At 36.5% G+C, this 19,125-nt stretch overlaps 1 protein-coding gene across 11 annotated transcripts in view; it reads right to left on the bottom strand.

The window, feature by feature from the left end:
- Window positions 1-3,545: 3,545 nt before the first annotated feature.
- SATB1 (SATB homeobox 1) overlaps window positions 3,546-19,125 on the bottom strand; it is a 111,380-nt gene continuing 95,800 nt past the window's right edge. For 7 of the 11 annotated variants that reach the window (XM_075922093.2, XM_075922097.2, XM_075922098.2 and 4 more), the window contains 3 exons: window positions 8,020-8,223; window positions 7,401-7,496; window positions 3,546-5,254 (listed from right to left, as the gene is read on the bottom strand). In XM_075922093.2, the coding sequence (XP_075778208.2) occupies window positions 4,778-5,254; window positions 7,401-7,496; window positions 8,020-8,223 (777 nt within the window). In that variant the 3' untranslated portion in view covers window positions 3,546-4,777. Of the gene's footprint in view, window positions 5,255-7,400; window positions 7,497-8,019; window positions 8,224-13,148; window positions 13,233-19,125 lie in introns of all 11 variants that reach the window. The other 4 variants (XM_089776642.1, XM_089776640.1, XM_089776641.1 and 1 more) reach the window with 4 other exon arrangements.

Raw genomic sequence — 19,125 nt, 5'->3', positions numbered from 1 at the left:
TAGCTCAGGGAAGGATCCTCAACTTCATTGGCTCTGACAGAGCCTTGTAGTTGTCTGCATTTCTGTGACTCTTCTTGAGAAGGGATTGATTGTGCAGCTGTCCTATGAGGGACTATAATGGCTACACGATTCCAGGTGCGTGAACTCATGGCTATGATTGACTGACTGCCAACACTATAAGAAATATGACAAAAAAGCACTGGAGCAGCTAAGACCACACAAGCACAGACAGACTGAGGCAAATGTGAAGCAGTGCAGGGTGGACTAGCAGCAGCAAAGTAATTACAAATGGAGTCATCCACACTTTAAGTGAACAAACTCCCTGCAAAGTTTCTGTTCCAATGAAGATTAATGAGTGTTACCTGAGACATGAAATAACTGATGATAAAAAAAAAGTTGCAAGAGCATGGTTACTGTAAGGTGAACACTCTGAAGTAACATCTCAATGTGCCTATATCACCCTTCCACTGCGGGCATGCCAGGCATAGTAGAACATTATGTAAAATCATGCAGTGTGAAGCCTCTGCAATATTTGGATATACTACAGTGCCTTGTGTATGCTAAAAAACTCTTTAACACTTGGTGCTAGAGTAAGACTTTCTTGGTCCCTGATTTACAGTGACTGCTGTTTAGTGTGTGAATGTCACAACACAAGGGAAGATCAGTAGCAGTTATGACAAGGTATGCCATATTCTTTATGGGATATGCTTATGAATAGGGCATAACTGGAATATGTAAGATTCTTCATGTGAGATATCATTGGAAGGGTTGTAATCTACCAAATATGATTACCCACTTATATGCATGTATCATTCCAGTATCTGAAGTTAGAAATCTGGAGTATAAACCTGTATATTCATCAGGCTAAATGAGGGCTATTAGCAATGCTCAAAGAACTTAATAGTCCAGGACTCAGGACAATAGACTTGTAAGCCTGGGAGAAGGAGCTGTGGCGGCTCTTACCAAGACGTATGGCCATGTCACCTGATGCTGGAATCCATCTTGGATGCTGTATTTTTCCACTGGAAAGGAGAAAAACAAGTTTAAACAAGATGACAGTAGCCTATGCACAGGTGGGGAGTGACGTCCCCTAGGTTGTCAGTTTCCTGTAAGCCAAGAAGACTGCTGGAAACACGTAAGACTAAACTGGGGAAAGGATTGAGTTCAGGCTGGAAGGTGTTCCAGTCTGCGAAAGCAGCTTAGTAGAACTTAAAGAGTGAGATAGTACATGTAACTAATTTCTTTAGTGTATTAACCTTAGCTTGCATGTTCTGTTTTACTTTATTTAGTGACCTACATTGTGCTATGTGCTATCTCTTATGACCACTTAAATCCTACCTTCTATATTTAATAAAATCACTGTTTATTAATAAACCCAGTGTAAGTAATTATAACCAGGGGTGGGGTGAGGGAGGACAAGTCTGTGCATCTCTCTTTTTACATAGAAAAAGAGGGCAAATTTCACAGATCTCTAAACAGCATAAGATGGATTTATCTAGGCTTCAGCTCCCAGAGGGTACTGGGAAAAGGTCTCATACTGCTCTGCTTTCAGTTTGTGTCTGTGGCCTGGTGTGTGTGGCTCTGACCCTGTTGCAGCAGGCTAGTGAGTCTAATTCAAGATACAAGTGGCCAGTGTGTCAGAGAAAGCAGGGCTCAGTGGGTCTTGACACATCATGTAACAATCCTAAGGATTAAACAAAGACTGTGAATAGGTAATCAACTACAAAAGCAGTTTCTCCTCTCTTGGTGTTCACACCTCCACAGCAGCTGCTAGAAGTGAGCCTCACCCTTCCTGACTGAATTAACTTAATCTCTAGCCTTATTCTGGCCTGCATATTTATACCTGCCTCTGGAAATTTTCACTACATGCCTCTGATGAAGTGGGTCTTTGCCCACGAAAGCTTATGCTCCAATACATCTGTTAGTCTATAAGGTGCCACAGGAGTCCTTGTCACATGTTCTCAATAGTACTTTAATGTTAAAGCAGCTCAGCTACCCAAAAGATAGAGGGCAGGAGGAACATGGGGTAATGGGAAAAAGGCAGCTAGAAACAACAGCCTGCAAGAGCAGAGGCCCATTCATCAGCATACAGAAAACTCAAAAGGAGAATTTATTAACAGTAGGGAAAAGCAGTTAATAATCTTGTTGATGGTATTTGCTCTTATCCTTGTATTATGAGGTGTGGTATCTGCTGCCTAAAGCAAGGCATTAGAAATACATGCTAGTTAATCAAGTGGCAAGATATATGTTCCATAGCCAACTACCACTCCTGTTCTAAACACACCACAAAATTGTAAATTATGCAGCCATAGTCAGCACTACTGGTACACTTCACAGGCAGCTAAAGGCAGTTGAAGTTAGCCTTCACACTAATATATTCAAGGTCTGATTCTCATCCCACTAGGTCAACTCCATTGACTTATGAGAGTTATTCCTGATTTATACCAGTGAACATACTCAGAAAGTGACCTGATGCCAGCCTGCTGTATAGCAATTTGAACCAGTAAACATTTGCCCCAGCTTGAAACCAAGGGGAGTTCCACTAGTGTAAACAGTGGCTTCTGCTGGTCTATGCTAGTGGTTTGCAGAAATGCTGCTCGAGTGATTTCTGGCCACCAACTGCTATTGCTGTGTCCAATTTCCTTAGCGACAGCAGAATCACGTACCAAGAGACCAGGAATACGCAGATTGTTGTGTCTGACTCCTTTTAAGCATGCAGACAAACTGCTCTTTTGCTATCTACCCCATGTCTCTCTAAAGAATTACATCTAGAGCAAAGGGGAAATTTTCAATGGCCCAAATGACAGACTCCTAGTTACACTTCGGCAAATCAGATTTGGAGAGATTTCTAAAGTTTTGGTCATTTTAGAATGACTACACTGAATTTGTTAACTCACGTTAAAAATGGAACTCGCTGGGTTTTTTGCACTTTATTTTGGTTAATCAACTAGGTATAGTATTATGCTGCAACTTTCAACTGTGTGGTTTGAACTCCCCTCCCCAGTACAGATCATACAAGCGTAGGCATGAATTCAATGCTCTCTAATCATGACCGCTCTAACAACCATTTTATTAATGATAATTAAAAATGCTTTGCCTAGTAAGGGACTATTGTACACAAGGCCATTTATCCTATTTATTTTGTGACTATTTACGGTCTTTTTAAAGATTATACCTTAGTGTAAGGAACACTTAACATAATTCAAGTAGCATAAAATAAAATCAGCTGCATCTAGTATATGTGCATTACTGCCAGGAATTGTAAATATGTTTTTGCCTGATAGCCTCTTGACTCAGTAATATCCTGCTATCTCTGCTGGGCAGGCAAGTTTTTAACCAAGTAAAGACAGGTTATGATTTTCATAGTCCGACTATGTTTTCTTTTTAAAGTAGGTTACTATATTCAAATTTTAAGGCAATTTAAAAAAGCCTGTTTGTGATAGAAGATTACTTTTCAGTTAAAGTGGTGGCAAGAAGCTACAACATGCACTTAAAGCAGAGATATTTCTTTAGGATATACACATAAGCAGACAAACGCTGCCATATCATACCATACAAACAATTTTAATTGTGTAGTTACAGTCAATAACCACTCCTAGTCAGAACATTTCTGCATAAAGAAAATTGTGATACACTTATAAAAACAGCCAGCTGTAACAAAATAACTGGTGTTTTCATAGCAATAAACTCATAAAAAAGAAATACACCTTTATACAGAAAATTTATACAGCTGTAGCTTTAAAATTGATTGTAAACCAAAGGAAGACACATTGCAAACATCAATTATTTTCACATTAATTGCATAAGTTTCTAAGGTGATCTATTAGTTTTATTTACCTAAGCTTATTTGCATGATAGTAAAAATTGCATACAACAATAAGAGTGAAGCTTATAGTATGAATTGCTTGGATAACATAGAGCACTTTTTATAGGCAACTGTGTAAAGCACATTTTCTCTATTTAAAACTTTTAAGACACTTTGTTTTACTGCCCATCAAAATACATTTATAAATAGAAAAAAAATCAGTATGATAACAAGAGAAGCAATATTACATTTAACGGAAACTTCCAAAAAAATTAATTACAACATGATGCTGCAGGATCTACAAATAAATAACGAGGACTAAGTTGTGTTTCACATTTTCTTTTCATTTTTTTAAAATCATGTAACAATGGGAATGGAAAAAATACAGTGACCTTTATTTCCAAAACAAAAAACAAATCTGAATTACGGCAGTGCCATATAATACAAGGCATTTGTTGGCATATGTTATCTTTAAACTGCATTCCACAGTCTATAGTTCTTTTGTAACATACAATAGAGCAAAAGTAACAAACTCTTTTCTTTTTTTTTTAAATAAACGTGAGTTTCCAAAGACCAAGTGTGGAGTGTTACAGTAATAATAATAATAATAATAATAATAATAAAAAAAAGAAACAAATCACAAAAGTTGTAATGCTTGTCTGAAGGCTCCAGAATCAAAATCACTGGTATCATGCTTATTGGGTACACCACAGTGTATCCAGTGAACACAAATTAATATCAAACAATCCTCAACGCTTCATCTGTAGCTCTGCGAAGCAGTCTGTAAAACAGAGTAAAACATCTAGTGCAGTCTGCATTATCCTTTTTTTTTTTTTTCAAACTTTTGTGCAAGTTTTGGAAGATTCATTGACCAAACAATGAATATGAAAGGTTTCTGACAACGCAAGATGGATTTTTCATTTCATTATTGAATACCAGTGGCACTGTTGAATGAAAATAATACTTTTTAGATCAGTCTTTCAAATCAGCATTAATCTCTGTGTTCCCTTCTACTGATAAGTCTTCTTCTAGTTTCACTGAAAAAAGCGTATTTGTAGTTTTGTCTTGAATGCTGTCTTCTAAATCCTTAAGCAGCTCTTCCTCCTTGTATTCTGCAACATCCACCTCCAAACCAGAATTGTCCTTCAGCTTCCCATGGTGCTTGAGATAATACCGCTGGTTCTGAAAGAACTTGATAATGGTGTACTTGGGTAGGTCAAGCTGAGCCGAGAGAGTCTGGATAGCTTCTTCATCTGGATAGAGACCTACATCTTGTATGAAACTCTGTAGGATTCCCAGGGCTTCCACAGAAATCTTTGTTCGTGGTCGGGGTTTCTGACGATTTTCATCCTCAGATTCAGCTGGTGATGCCACTGTTGGTTGCCTTGGCGGTAGTCTGGGACCTGGTTGTTGTTGTTGCTGCTGCTGCTGCTGTTGCTGCTGCTGTTGCTGGAAGACAAAATAAATCGTTTGGTAAATGTATTTTGTTGATATTTGTATCCTACCCCCAAAATCCAGATACCTAAATATAATTTGCAAAGCTAAAAAGAATGGCCCTGGAGATCTGAAAAAAGACTCACCACTGCCACATCCAAGTGAATCAAAATTAAAATACAAATTAGTTCTCCTCTCTGTGAATAGGTGGTAAAGGAAGGGAAGGGGAAGAATACCAGTAAAACACTCAAAATACTGTTTAGATTAAGATTTGAAGATATGGTGGTAGAAAGTGCTACCTTGTACTTGACTCTTAAAATAAGTGTTAATAAGCTAGGCTAATTTGAATGTGGTGAGTTGTAGCCTATAGTGAACCTAGAATTCAACGTTAGAGTCTATACTAGACTTAAAAACGTGTTAGGATATATTAGCAATAATATTCTGATATGGCATTTTAAAACCTTAGTTAGATAAGGACAAGAAAATCAGGAGCTGGGAACAACTCGTCACCCTGACAGTAACTTTTTCTGTGATCCTGTATCCTACCTGTGTTCCAATTTCCCAATCTGCAAACTGGAAACAAACATACTTACTTACCTCAAATGAGTTCATATTTTTATAGTGTTAAGATAATAATGCAACTTATTTGGCATTTTGAAATTATTATAAGTGAACATCCAACATTCCAAAATGTCAAGCAATAAAATGACCCAGGATGTACATCACAGAGGAATGAGATAAAACAAATCATGATGTAAATAATTAACAAGAGTTTAAAATGAAGGTTTGGAAGCAAGGAATTCAAAGACTTTAAAAAGGTGATACACTGAGCCCTAGGGACAGAAATGTTTTTCTCATCACCGGCTGGAGCACAGCACAATATAAGTAAATGTTTAAATCAAAAGTGAATTCATCAGCCACTGCTTTTGTTGAGAATTATGTTTTTACAACACAAAAAGAATAGTTTTGTAAGATGTTTTGGATCAGCAAGTTTCTTGTCATATGGTGTAATTTATTGCTTTAAAAATAAACAGCAGACATATCTCCATTTTCTCCAATAGAATATTTAAATTTTTCGTATAAAATGGTAAATTTAGATATAGATTCTATAATTAGCACTCCAGTCCTGCTAATACGTATGTATATTCTTATCTTTATGCACCGTAATTCATTCCAAATAGACATATGCCCCTATTTAAACCACTTAACTTTATGCTTAAGTCTTTTCACAATCATGGCCTATGTACATCTTTCAGAGTAAGCATATATATTAATTGCCCAACTGATGCACCTACAAACAATTCCAGCATATAAAAACACATTACCTACCATACTGTAAATACATATACAAAATGCTCAATCTTGCAACCCTTACTCATAGTATAATGCAATTACTCATATGAGTAACGTTTGCAAAGATCAAGGACATAATTTTTTATCACAAAGCAAGCCAAGCTGAGCAAGCGGCGTAATATTAGAATATTTATACTGTGCATAAGCTTTTCCTTTTATCCCCTTAAGAACTAATGTTATTAAAAACAATATACATTTTCAAACAAATGTTGCTTTACTACTTGATTCAAATATTCTTCTAGCTTTTTTTGCTAAATCAAACAGTAAGTTTCTAGGCTTTCACAATTATTTTGGTACTCAATATCCTAAGGGATTGTCTTGTTCAGTTTGTTTTATCTTTAATACACACTCATGTTGTTTCTGGCTGCCGGATGACTCTATTCTTCAGACTTGTAAATATTTTTCCATATTGGTAATACAAATGATCCACTAAGCTTCAGTGGAGGTTGGGAAATCTGAAAGTTATGGGTATTTTTTGCTCTTTGGAGCAGTAGTTAAAGGCTGACACCAGATCTTTAATAAAAAGGCATTAAATAGTTTCATCAGTTCAAATGGACACAATGGAACTATTCTACTACATTTAGCATAATAGTCTATCTTGCTCAGAAGTTTATGAGCTATCTGGTTCATGTGTAAGGATGCAGTGGAGCAGAGGGAAAACTTTTCTTCCATAGGTGAATTCTGAGGCCTACCATGGCTAGTTCAGTGAGTGTATCTTTTCTAAGTATATCAATATACTGTTTCTTGGTTATCCGGGAGTGGGTCCTAAAACCCCCCTCCCTGACACATTTAACTTGTGCCAGCTCACCTGAGGAGCAGCACCCAGCCAAGGTCCAGTAGTCAGCAGGCCTGGTAAGAAAGCGCCTCTATGCTCTCCTTTCACAAGCGTGGTGGGAGAGGGGCTCTAAAGGAAAAACAAACAAACATTGACTCCTCCCAAGTTTCAACTGGGGTTAAATGGGATGAAGAATTAGATCTGGTCCCCCTCCCTCCAGTTCTGCTTGAAATGAATGATTCTTTTAAGGATTTGAGAGCACGGTACTTGGATTTTAAAAGACCATACTTAAAAATGATCAGTTCCTTCCATTTTGTGGGTTATGTAATTATCGGAACTGAACAGAGTAACACCATCTTTCTGACTTTCCAACAGACTACGTGAACCTAGCTATGAAAATCTAAGCGAAGTCATTAATTATTCCTTCTCCTCCGTTTGGATACACTTGACCCACCAGGTCTATGAGTTTAAAACAATGAAGTGTGTGTTCACACTCTCCATTTAATTGTGAAGGAAAAGAGCAGTGCACTGTTATCACTTACTAAGAAGCCTCTATTTAGTCTGGCAGGAAGAAAAGAAATACTAATTTCCTTTGCTGCATTTAAAGTGTTATTTACTTAGTGCTATATTGGATTGGCCAAGGTAAACTAACCTGAATCTGCTCTGCTGGAACATGGATAATGTGGGACGGTCTGTCACCATGGTGATGAACTGCATTGCTTTCTTGTTCATAAATGGCATCTCGTTCAGGCTGAGGAAGACTGAGGAACCTGCGGATCATTGAAAGATTCTCCCATAGGGTCCTGTTTTCTGGTGAGGGATCTTCCTTCCAACGTAACAATTCACAGAGCCACCCCTGGAAGATAACATCAAAATATTAGTTTTCCTTATTTAATAAGGGATAGATTCTGCTCTTGCTTATACTGGCTTTGGAAGTGTAAAAGAAAAGCTTAAAGTCATTAGGGATGTTAAATTTCGATTAACTAATCGAATAGTTGATGGGATTTCCATCAACTATTTGATTAGTCAATAAGAACTTCTACGTTCTGCCTTTGAAATGTACAAGAGCCCCCGCTGGGGACTCTTGTACATTTCAAAGTTGGCTGCTGCTGCGCCCCTGCCCCCTACCACTGAGCTGGAGCTGGGGGGAAGCAGCTTTTAAGCTGGCTCCCTCCAGCCCCCCCCTTTCTTTTCCCCCTTGCTGCCTCTTTGTGATAGAGGCCGGGGGGGAGGGGCGGAAGGGGAGAGGAGAGTCTAGTCGACTAGTGTGTTGACTATCCAATAAGCTTTTGCTTATCGGATAGTCAACTGGTCACTTACAATCCCTAAAAGTCATCATAAAATTGTTAGTCTTTAAGTTGCCACAGGACTCCTTGTTTTTCCTTTGGAGTGAATGGGAATTCTACAGGGGTAAAGGGCGGAATTTGTACTTTAACGTTGCCTAACCATCCCCGCCTACCCACCCACCCACAGAGTCAAATTACTTTCATTCATTCTAAAGGCCTCTGCTGAAATCTAAAGTAAACACCACTGTGTCAAGAATCTATGTTATGTTATTTTACAGGCTCATCACAAAATGGGAACTTTCTGCATTACATGTTTTCAGTAGTTTCACATAGTTGTTGGACATTAAGAAAAAAACTGATCAAGGCAGAATCCCTCATATACTGCAGATATATAGAGCTAGTGTTCTGTTTCATCTGATTCCAGTATGTTTTTTCTTCTATTTTCTGTTTTTGTAAGCCAATACCCATTTCAGGGTATTTAGAATATATTTTAGTAGCTGGTAGATGTCTATTGCTACTTTCCCCCCTAATTCTAGCATGACAATTTTTCTTATTCAGAGTAAAAATACTTCAAAATATGTCTTATGTGGAGATCTGCCTAGTGTAAATAATTATGATAAAGGAACTACCATAATGTCCTTTTAAGAGAGAGAAATCCTTTGAGGAGACATTGTAAGACTTTCAGATCATCATCCTCATTGCTATGTACAGAGGTGGCTCTGCAGGTGAACTTACCTCAGGTGATAACTTTTCTCTTTCAGGCCCTTTCCCTTTAAAACAGACTTTAAATTCAAACTCTTTTTTATATTTGATATTGTTGATTTAAAAGGGGGATATGCTCATAGACATTGAAAGGAACACGTCCTTTACACAATTTCTAGATTATAGCAATTATCTAAGATTGCACCCATTCCAATTCTCAAACATGTTCCAGGCAAACAGACTACCGCTATTTGTGTGTCGAAAGACTGTCCATGCCAAATTAGCAATTGCTACATTTGCTTCAGAAAGAGACACACAGTTTTATCTTGAAGAGTTAGCCACTGCTTTTTATGATACCTTAACATTAAATCTGGGGATACATTCAGCCTTTGTATTTGATGTTTGAAAGAAATAACAGAGATGAACTGGCTAATATAGTGCACAGCAATTTTTCATTTCTTTGTAACTGTCTTCACATTTTGCAAAGACAGAAAACATTACAAGTATATACCATTCATAATTATTTTTTAGCTCAAGGATTTTTTAAAAAATAGTTCTATGCAATTTTATTTCATAGTGCTGTAAAAAAAGAATATGATATTCTGTTGGACCAACAAATAATTCAGAAGTGTTTAGACTCTTTCTTCAGATATTCATGATTTATTCAAACCAGTTTATTATATTTTCCGTGGTTACACTAATAATGGAGATTTATGTTCTCTTGGTTCCATGCATACTTTGTCCAGAAGTTAATTAAAAAATATTAAAGAAAACAGTAGAGGTAAATAATTCAGTTCATCCCTGTTTTCTTTGGAGGGCTGAAACTTTCAAATACAGAGTCTTGTTCACAGGTGGCAGATTAAACAACAAATATGGAAGAAAATGTATGGAAATAATGAAAAATACATGCTTTAAATAAAAGTGGTGGTAGCACAGCTGTGAAACTGAGAACTTAAACAGGGCCAAGTCTAGATTTGTGTTCAATAAGTATATTGGGTAGAGAAGACAATGTATTAGAAAACTGTCTTTTGTGTAAAAAACAGGATAGAAATCCAACCTCTTGCTCAAAAGAGTGCTAGTGAGAAAGACTGGCCACTGTGGTGTCCAGTGTATCACCAGCTAAATAGTCTAGGAAGCTGATTAGGAATATAGACCTTTCCCTTAGCACATATGCCATGATGTCCAGCACATGCTAGATGGGGGTAGAATACAATTCCTTTTTTAAAGCAGAAAAGTGAACCCGATTCTGCATTTCTCCTAACAACCTTACATCATCCTAGTATATGAGGGACCACACATGCACTCAGCATCATGCTGCTCCTTCCAGTCTTCCACTTATTCCACGGACAGAGGAAAACTGTACATCAGTTAAACTGATGGGCAATACTGATTTGTTTACAAAGTTTCAACCCTAATATTAATAAAAATACTGAAAATTGTAATAAACCAATGAAAACTATCTTTCAAATGTTTGCAGCCTACAATGTTTCCCATTCCTGAAGCAGAAAATGGAACTGATATGGCCTATTTATATGATAGGAAATGAAAAAGAAAAATAATCAAGTGGTAGTCATCTAAAGGTGTAAGTAACACAAACAAGGACATTTTTTAACCTGAAAATGTCCATTAAAACACAGGCATATTCTATCTAACGAACATGCGAGCCACAGATGTTCTTTAGAAAAGATTCATCACAATTATGGTGGTTTAACAGATATTTCAGAAAGAGAGCTTTGATTCACTTAGCAAAATATTTTTTTCCTCATATTGTCACTTCAGTGTTTCTATACATACTAGATTGATTCTTATTTTTATTAATTACCCATGATGAACATAACATTTCCAGTAGTTTGCTATTAGCCTTTGCCCTAAAATAATACTTCTAGTTTATCTAAAAATAATTTGATGAATTGTAAATAGAAGCACATCTCTTTAGCCTTTCAAAAAATGCAGTGATTTTAAGACACTGAAATCAGATGCTTCTGACAAATTATTTAAACTTGCAGCCATAGACTGCTATTCTAACAAAAATATCGAATTTTTCCATGTTATTCCTCACATATTTAAAAAGGAGCAGATAGATATTTTGCTGCAACATCTGTGTGGCAATATGGAAATAACTAATTTGTTTCTTCTAAAATTACCAGGGGTTAAAAAAAAAATGGACTGAACACTACTATCTGTTTCTGAATACATTTATAAAGCCTGATTGTATTAATGTTTAAATGCAGCAGGGGGTAAATGGGCACTAACAGAAGTTGTATGGTCAAAATTCCACTTTTTAGACGTTTTTAACAGTCATTAGTATTTTACATATTTCCAGGTTCAGTGTTCTGTACCAGATAAAATACTTTGATTGCAAAATTCAACACTTTGAGAAAGGATATGTGAAATGATTGTATGGCATTTAGATAAACAATAGGATGGACTTTCAAAACCTATGACTTTTTTAATCTGTTTTTTCTTGGAGCAAAACATGAACCTATGTAGTTAATGTAGGTTTTAAATTTAGACATGAACCCAACAGAGTCAAATTCTGCCCTTCTATGATGGTATATATCTGGAGAATTCTACTGACTTTCATCAGAGTATTTCTTATTCACACCAGTGTAACAGGGCAGAATTTGGTTCAAAGCTTTTTTGTGTTTTATTGCTTCCCCAAATTATAGGACAATAAGGTAATTTGCAAAGGACTCACTACTCAAATCAGATCACAATTGTTCTTTAGTGTGTACAAAGAACAGTGAAGAAGCAGCCTTTAAAAATTAGGCCAATTAAAAAACAGCAAGCCTAAAAAAATAACCAAACATCCATGGGAACAACCTAAACTTTAAATATAGTACATTTGCCAGGCAATATTACGCTGAATATAAAGAAGGTATAAGACAAAATATAAACATTTAGCCACATGTAAATACATTTGTAGAACTTTCAGGATGTTACTACTTTTCAAACTGACAAAGTTTAATGTGACACCTTCTGTTCTAAAACCTTTGTTTCTATTCAAAATCACGCCTTTAGCTGCTATCAATCACTATGCTCTCCCTATTACTTAAAATACTAGCATGGGCCCTGGATAAGCTGAAAATGCCATGCAGATGAATTCTGAGATAATATGTTCAAACCTGTTATATACAACACAAATCCTGTAAAGTTATGTATTGTAAACCTACATTTATTGAGAACTAAAAGTCTTAAATCCATCTGCCACAAAGGAAATACTGTATTGCACTTTAGAGTAACCAAGAACCATCTGTAAAGGCCTTGCTACAATAAGCAAAATAAAAAAATGTTTTAAAAAAATACATTAAACCTAACTATTTAAAAATATAGGTCTTCTGATTGCTCTCTGTTAGGATTGTATTAAAGAAACACAAGACATTAGAAAGCAGAGAAACTGCCAAAATATTGTAGGAATAAGGGAAAGCAAACACAAAGATGATAATGACAAATACTGTTGTCTACAACTCACACCATTGTATTCTTATTTTAAAGAAAAATTCAGAAGTTCTAATTTCAATATCCCAGTGATGTCTGTTTGTGAACATTTTAATTGTACCACATTTAAATACAAATCCTGACCATCTCCTTTACTCTCGCCTCCTACCTTTCCAACATAACAATTTCTGGTTTTCATATTACTTTTTTTTTTTTGAAGTTGATACAAGTCAGTTCAACATGGAAGGGGTAAGTACCAATTCTTTTTAAAATCAAGAAGGATTGCCTTTCTGCGACCAATGAACATTTGTTATGCAAATCCCTCTCGATCTGTGGCATGCTAGGGGACAATCACCTTATGTTTGACTGTGCTGAACATAATCAGTATAAAAGGAAAGGAATTCAGTAAAGAACAACTAAACTTCTTTGTTTGGTAAATCTGTTAATGATAAATGTCAGATTTCTACTGTATTAACTAACTCGGAATCAAATACATATTAAAAATAGCTGTAATAAATACTAAATGGCAAAACGTGTGTGTGTGTGTGTGTGTGTGTGTGTGTGTGTATATATGAGGAAGGTTTTCTTTCATGTATTACATGCATGAGTATCTTGTTGAAATCTCTGGGATATATAGTATAAAATCTATATGATATGAGAAGAAATCAGCCTAAATAGAGAGGTATTTGATACAAAAGATTTTAGTGGAAAGCATGAATTACATTTCTGCATCCAGTACGAATAAGGATTAAGCACATAATCCATTAAACAGTACTTCTAAACAAAAAATTCAGTATTATAAACTAAACTACAGTAGGCATTTTGAATGAGCACATTTTCAGCAATAACTATAAAGCTAACAATTTATCATTCAGCAAATAATTTTCTACTTTTAAAAGAATCTGTAAGTGTTACTTATGCTAATGAAGACCGTTTTTAATCTGCCCACAAACATGCTAATAGAGGGCAATTTTTTTTTATTTACAAAGCTGAAGGCACTCAAGTGTAATTTCATAACAATGTTCTATAAACTGGGTAAAATGGGCTCTTAATCGTCTGAGCCACCAAAATCCTTCACCTTTAACACAAAGGCTTAAAGACAGAACAATAGATGTAAACTGATGAACTAAACTTTTAAGACTGACTTTCTCCCTTTGAATCATTCAACGTGTTTTACAAGTCTCATCTTTGTTAAAATAGATTGATTAATCATCATTGATACTTCCATTTCTTTTTGAGCTATGAGGATATAATCCCTGCAGAGAAAAGAAGAAACACATGGTGGAAAGTATTATTACAGTGAATATGTTTTCCTCGGGCTTTAACTTTTGAGTTCTTTTTTTGCAGGAAGGTTGCTTTTGGAAAAAGAAGTCATAATACTTTGAACAACAAGATACATAATGGTGGCAAAAGAGTACTGAAAGCATTTTAAATTATTTACTAGGTTAAAAGGGTGAAATGATACTTTAAATACATCAAATTTCATCATCTGGACCATTTTTTGGTGGCAAAGTGGTATTGATCTTTCCAAATGCTTAAAATTAACTATTTCCAGAAGGTCATTATTTGATTAAAGGCATTAAAGTTGAGGGCAAGAAATGATGCACTTTGTCTTCTTTCCCATTCAAATAATCATGTAATTTAATCAGAACTATCCCTTCATGTCCTGTAATAAAAATGTTTGTCTTAAGATATTGTTCTTTACCTAACATATTAACCTTTAAATGTTATGAAGTTCTTAAGAATAATCTTTGCTAGAGAAGATTCTTCCATAATGTAATCAAAGACTCCCCAACATTTAAATTGATAAGGATGAATTTCCTCTCTACATTGATTAGAAAATCCATTAAACCCTTCAACCGTGATTTCACAGTGTTCAGCAGAACCTAGATATTCAGAGTTCCGAATAACCAAATTTGTACATAGTGTTTTGAAACAAAAAAGTGTTATTACGTATATTGCTACAACATTAGTAAATATCATAAAAGTGAACTATAAACTTGAAAGTTATATAAAACATTTCAGTTTGCATGAATTTTGTATTTGAGAATTATGATATTATATTTTTAGTAAAAAGAACAAGTAGTCAAAAGTTAGAGTTAATCACAAATTCATTTCTGGGCTGAGACCATGTAAATTTTACTTGTTACTGGGTGAAATCCTATGGGTTTACGCAGGAGGTCACACTAGATGATCACAAATGCTTCCTTATGGACTGAAAATGTATGAATGTACCTTTGAAATTTTCTGACACCTGAAAGCCTATTTCCAAATAAAGGCAGTTCTAGCTGTAGTCCCATTAATGGTTTGATCTAGAAGGAGAAATTGGACAGTCTTCCTTGATACAAGCTTGTCTATGGTGCCCAGTGTCTAGGTCTTCCTCCTTGAATAAGACTTACCTTTTCTCTGCTAACTTTGAGAGAGGGAATGGAAAAGAGCACCTTCTCTTGAGATGGCTAGTTGGCTATGATGGAGCAAGGGATACATATCTGTCTGGTCACTTTATCGAGCTTCCTCATGCATAAGATTTGAATTATCTGCTGACGAAGATTTAAGCCTCGCCCTTGAGGCTATATCTATGCTGCACGCTTACTTTGAAAGAACTCATGCTATTTTGAAATAACAGAGTGCCTGTCTACAGAGCAAGCCCATTACTTGGAAGAAATAACCCTCATTTCATGACAAGTAAGGCAAGTCAAAGGAAAAATGTTCTTCCTTCAACTTCCTGATGTGTAGACAGCACTAAAAGTCGAGTTAAAGTACTTCAACTTCAGCTACGCAATTAACGTAGCTGAAGTTACATATCTTAACTCGATTTTAGCCTGCAGTGTAGATGTACCCTGAATTAGCTGCCCTAGTTTTCACCATCTAGCTCTTAGAATATATGGATCCACCCACTAAAACAGTAGGGATGTTTTCTTTACTGTTGATTTGAATTCACCATGGTTTCCTCTCCTTGCAAATGTGTATTTGACAAAGGAACAGCAAATTGTTTTAGCTTTGTATAAGAAATATTTTGTCTTTATCTTGTTCACCTTCTCCTTACGGATGCATCATGGTTTTGCCCATAACCATCTTCTCTCTAGTGGTAGAAATGTTTTTGAGGGCTCTCAGAAACGACTGATCAAGAGCTCATAGAAGGAGAATCTGGAGGGATTTTTTTCTTTTGCTCTTTGGGGGATGGTAGATATCTCCATCAGACATCTGGTCACTTTTCCTGTGTGTGTGTGTGGGCAAGGGTGGGTGGGTGGGGGTGTTAGCCCAAGAGCGGGGGGTGGAGAAGAGGCAGACAGAGGTGCATTTGAGTACTCTTTATTCTCCAAAGTAAATTGGAGGAAGTGCAGTGGAAATTCAAGAAACTGGTTTGGCACACTGGGATCCCTATCTTTAGAGATGAATTGGACTAAAGTAAAGGGGGAATTTGATCCTAGCCCTGGAGGCTTCTACTTGGTGAAGATGTTATTTACAGTCTTAAGAGCAGAGGAAAATAGCCCTTCCCTTGTGCAGGTATTTCTGAAGTCCTAGTAAGGGAAATGGGAAAGAAAAGCCACAATAAACTGTAGGTGCTGTGAACCTCTTCCCTTTGCAAAGTGAAAAAGTCCATTGAAATCACCATCACAAAGCTCCCTTCCTGCTCTCAGTAGAGGATGTTCACATAGTCACATCCAGTGTTTTTTTTTTTTTTGTTAAAAAAAAAAGTGCCAGTACTCTAAGACCCAGCTGCATTTTCATTGCAGAGGTGCCGGTACTCTCTGTTCTTTCCAGGTAAGCTCTGACTGGAGGCGCCGGTATTGCGTACTGGGTAGTACCATCACAAAAAAAGCACTGGTCACAGCACATATTGACTTTGGGTTTTCTCCACTTAGCCTGCTCTGACATGGGGGAACTAGAAGAGGAATTTGGCAAGTGGTCCTTGTTTGAGAAATAAAGCCCCTGAAACTTTAGCTCCTAGGGGAAAAAGTATGGCAAAAATGATTTTGCTTGTTGTGACCCTCAGTCCGCTTTAGAATACAGACAAGGAGTAAGAGGATGAAAAAATCTGTGGTGAGGGTAGAAAGGGGCCAGACTAATTCCTGGAAACTCATGAACAAGCCTAAACTAGTATACTGTATAGAACTTAAAGAAGAGTAATGTTACCCCAGTCCTCATTTGGGAAGTGTGGTCAGGACCCAGAAATGCACTATATGAAAATAAAATGTGGCTGCACAAGTGTAGAACCAGTAACACAAAAAGGATACATAATTTTTTAAAACTGATTAAAACTAGTTTTCTTTGTTTCATTTTTTAAAAATGTCTCATCTAAACAAGTCAAATTTGAAGTTTCTAGCATCTAAAGTATTTGAGTTATCCAAATCTGAACTACATTTTAATTATCTATTTTCTCATACTGTATTTTGCTCTGTCTGTACAGTCTCCTCCTTCTTCCCTGTATCTGCACACATTTGCAGCACTTGTTGCAGCACTGAATTTTCCAACTATTTTTTCCTTGCCGTAACAGCATGTCAGGAAAACCATAGGCTTATACCTCATGTTTTAAGACTTTGTGGACACAAATATATTTCACCTGTCATTCAGTATGGTTTGCAAAGGTATTTAAAGTTAAAAAAAAACATATATATAATCTTGTTGACCATCTGTTTATTTGCTTTATGAACCCATAACAGCCATATCCTCCCCTACTATACTTTGAGGCTTCGTCTACACTGGCATCCCTTCTGGAAAAGGGATGCTAATGTAGCACGTTGGAATAGGCAAATCCGCGGGGCATTTAAATATCCCCCGCGACATTTGCATTAACATGGCTGCCGCTTTTTTCCGGCTTGGGGGAAAAGCCGGAGAAAAGCGCCAGTCTAGACGTTATTCTCCGGAAAATAAAGCCTTTTCCGGAGGATTTCTTATTCCTACTTTCAAGTGGGCAAAATTCATTCATTTCTGATCCATCAGAACAGCTGTAATTCAGTGAATAGAGATTACTTTTCAGTATATTATATGACCTCCATTGATCCAGCTGAACAAGAATTCATGTTTCCTCTTGAGTGTAGGCCTTCAATAGAGCAGCGATGAGAGGTGTCACAATAAAAAGACCATCTTACAAATGTAATTTTAATAGAGACAACCTGAGGGTCTCTTCTCTGCTCTTTAACCTTTCTCCAGTCCAAAACTGGACTAAAGCTGTTTATTACATAAACAGACTGATTCTTTTACATCAGCTACTGGGATTTTTTCAAGACCTAAATCAGGACATTTAAACTGCTTGCATGGAAGTGTTAACGGCATCAATGCACATATTTTACAGCTTGAATGAATCACTAGAAGACTGATTCGTTACTTATTAACTCCTCAGTTGTACCAATCCATAGTTTAACTGGATCATTTCTGCCAAAAAGGCTGGTTTCTTTATCTCCTGTTTTGGCTTTTGTTGCCAGAGGTGAGTCTAAATGTGATCAGCTGTGATCAAATATAATAAATGCATCTGTATCGGTCAGTAAAACTGTTGGGTATGAGTATACAAATGTGTAGGGCTTGTGGGAAGAGAGGTAAGATTCAAAGTTAAAGGGACTCTTCTCAGCTAGGGAAGGATAAAGAAACTGATGTTTCTGTTTCCTGAGGTACTTAATCTATTAACCAGACACACCATCTTGCACTTGTAATCTCTTACTGCACCCTCCCTTCCATATGAAAACACCCCCCAACTAATATTGGTATATAACCATATTCTGTGGTACATAATGGTATACTTTCCCCCTAGTATTTATCAAAATACGCATGGGACTGGAGGGGAAATGTTTACATCTTCAAGACTGGTCCGCCAGAAACTTAGTAAAATGCCACCAAATAAGGATATGGAATATTTTTAAAAGTAGAAAATTCATTTACAGCCATCAAGTGAGAAAGAAAAGAAATAAGCTGCACATTATTAGCTAGTTGGCTATTGTCCTGATTCTGCAAGCTGCTTTGTGTAGGCAGACCCTTGTATTTACTTGGATTCATAAGGAAATCAGGGGAGCTCCACCAAGGCAAGACATCAGTCCTGTGGAGAAGAATCAAAGCCTACAGCTATCAGATATGTACACTCCATGAACACACACACTTATGGGCTAGAATTCAAGTTCTTTTTCTTAAATCCTCATTCTGTGCCTAAAAGTGGAATTATGCAACCCATTTTGTACTAAGCTAAAAAAGTAATCTAAATTAAGAGCTGCCCCCAAACTTAGCTCCCTATCTCTCAGCCTCCTCCACCTTTTTCTCCCTCTTCCAACTATATTTTTCTTCCCTTCAATACAAATAGCAATGATAGGCACAAGCCCTAATCAAAATATAATAAGCATTCT

The sequence above is a fragment of the Pelodiscus sinensis genome, chromosome 2 (assembly GCF_052426305.1).
Source record: "Pelodiscus sinensis isolate ZL-2025 chromosome 2, ASM5242630v1, whole genome shotgun sequence".
In the NCBI taxonomy this organism is placed as follows: domain Eukaryota; kingdom Metazoa; phylum Chordata; order Testudines; family Trionychidae; genus Pelodiscus; species Pelodiscus sinensis.
Note: the sequence above shows the minus strand (reverse complement) of the source record. Positions and strands in the feature narration are given on the sequence as shown.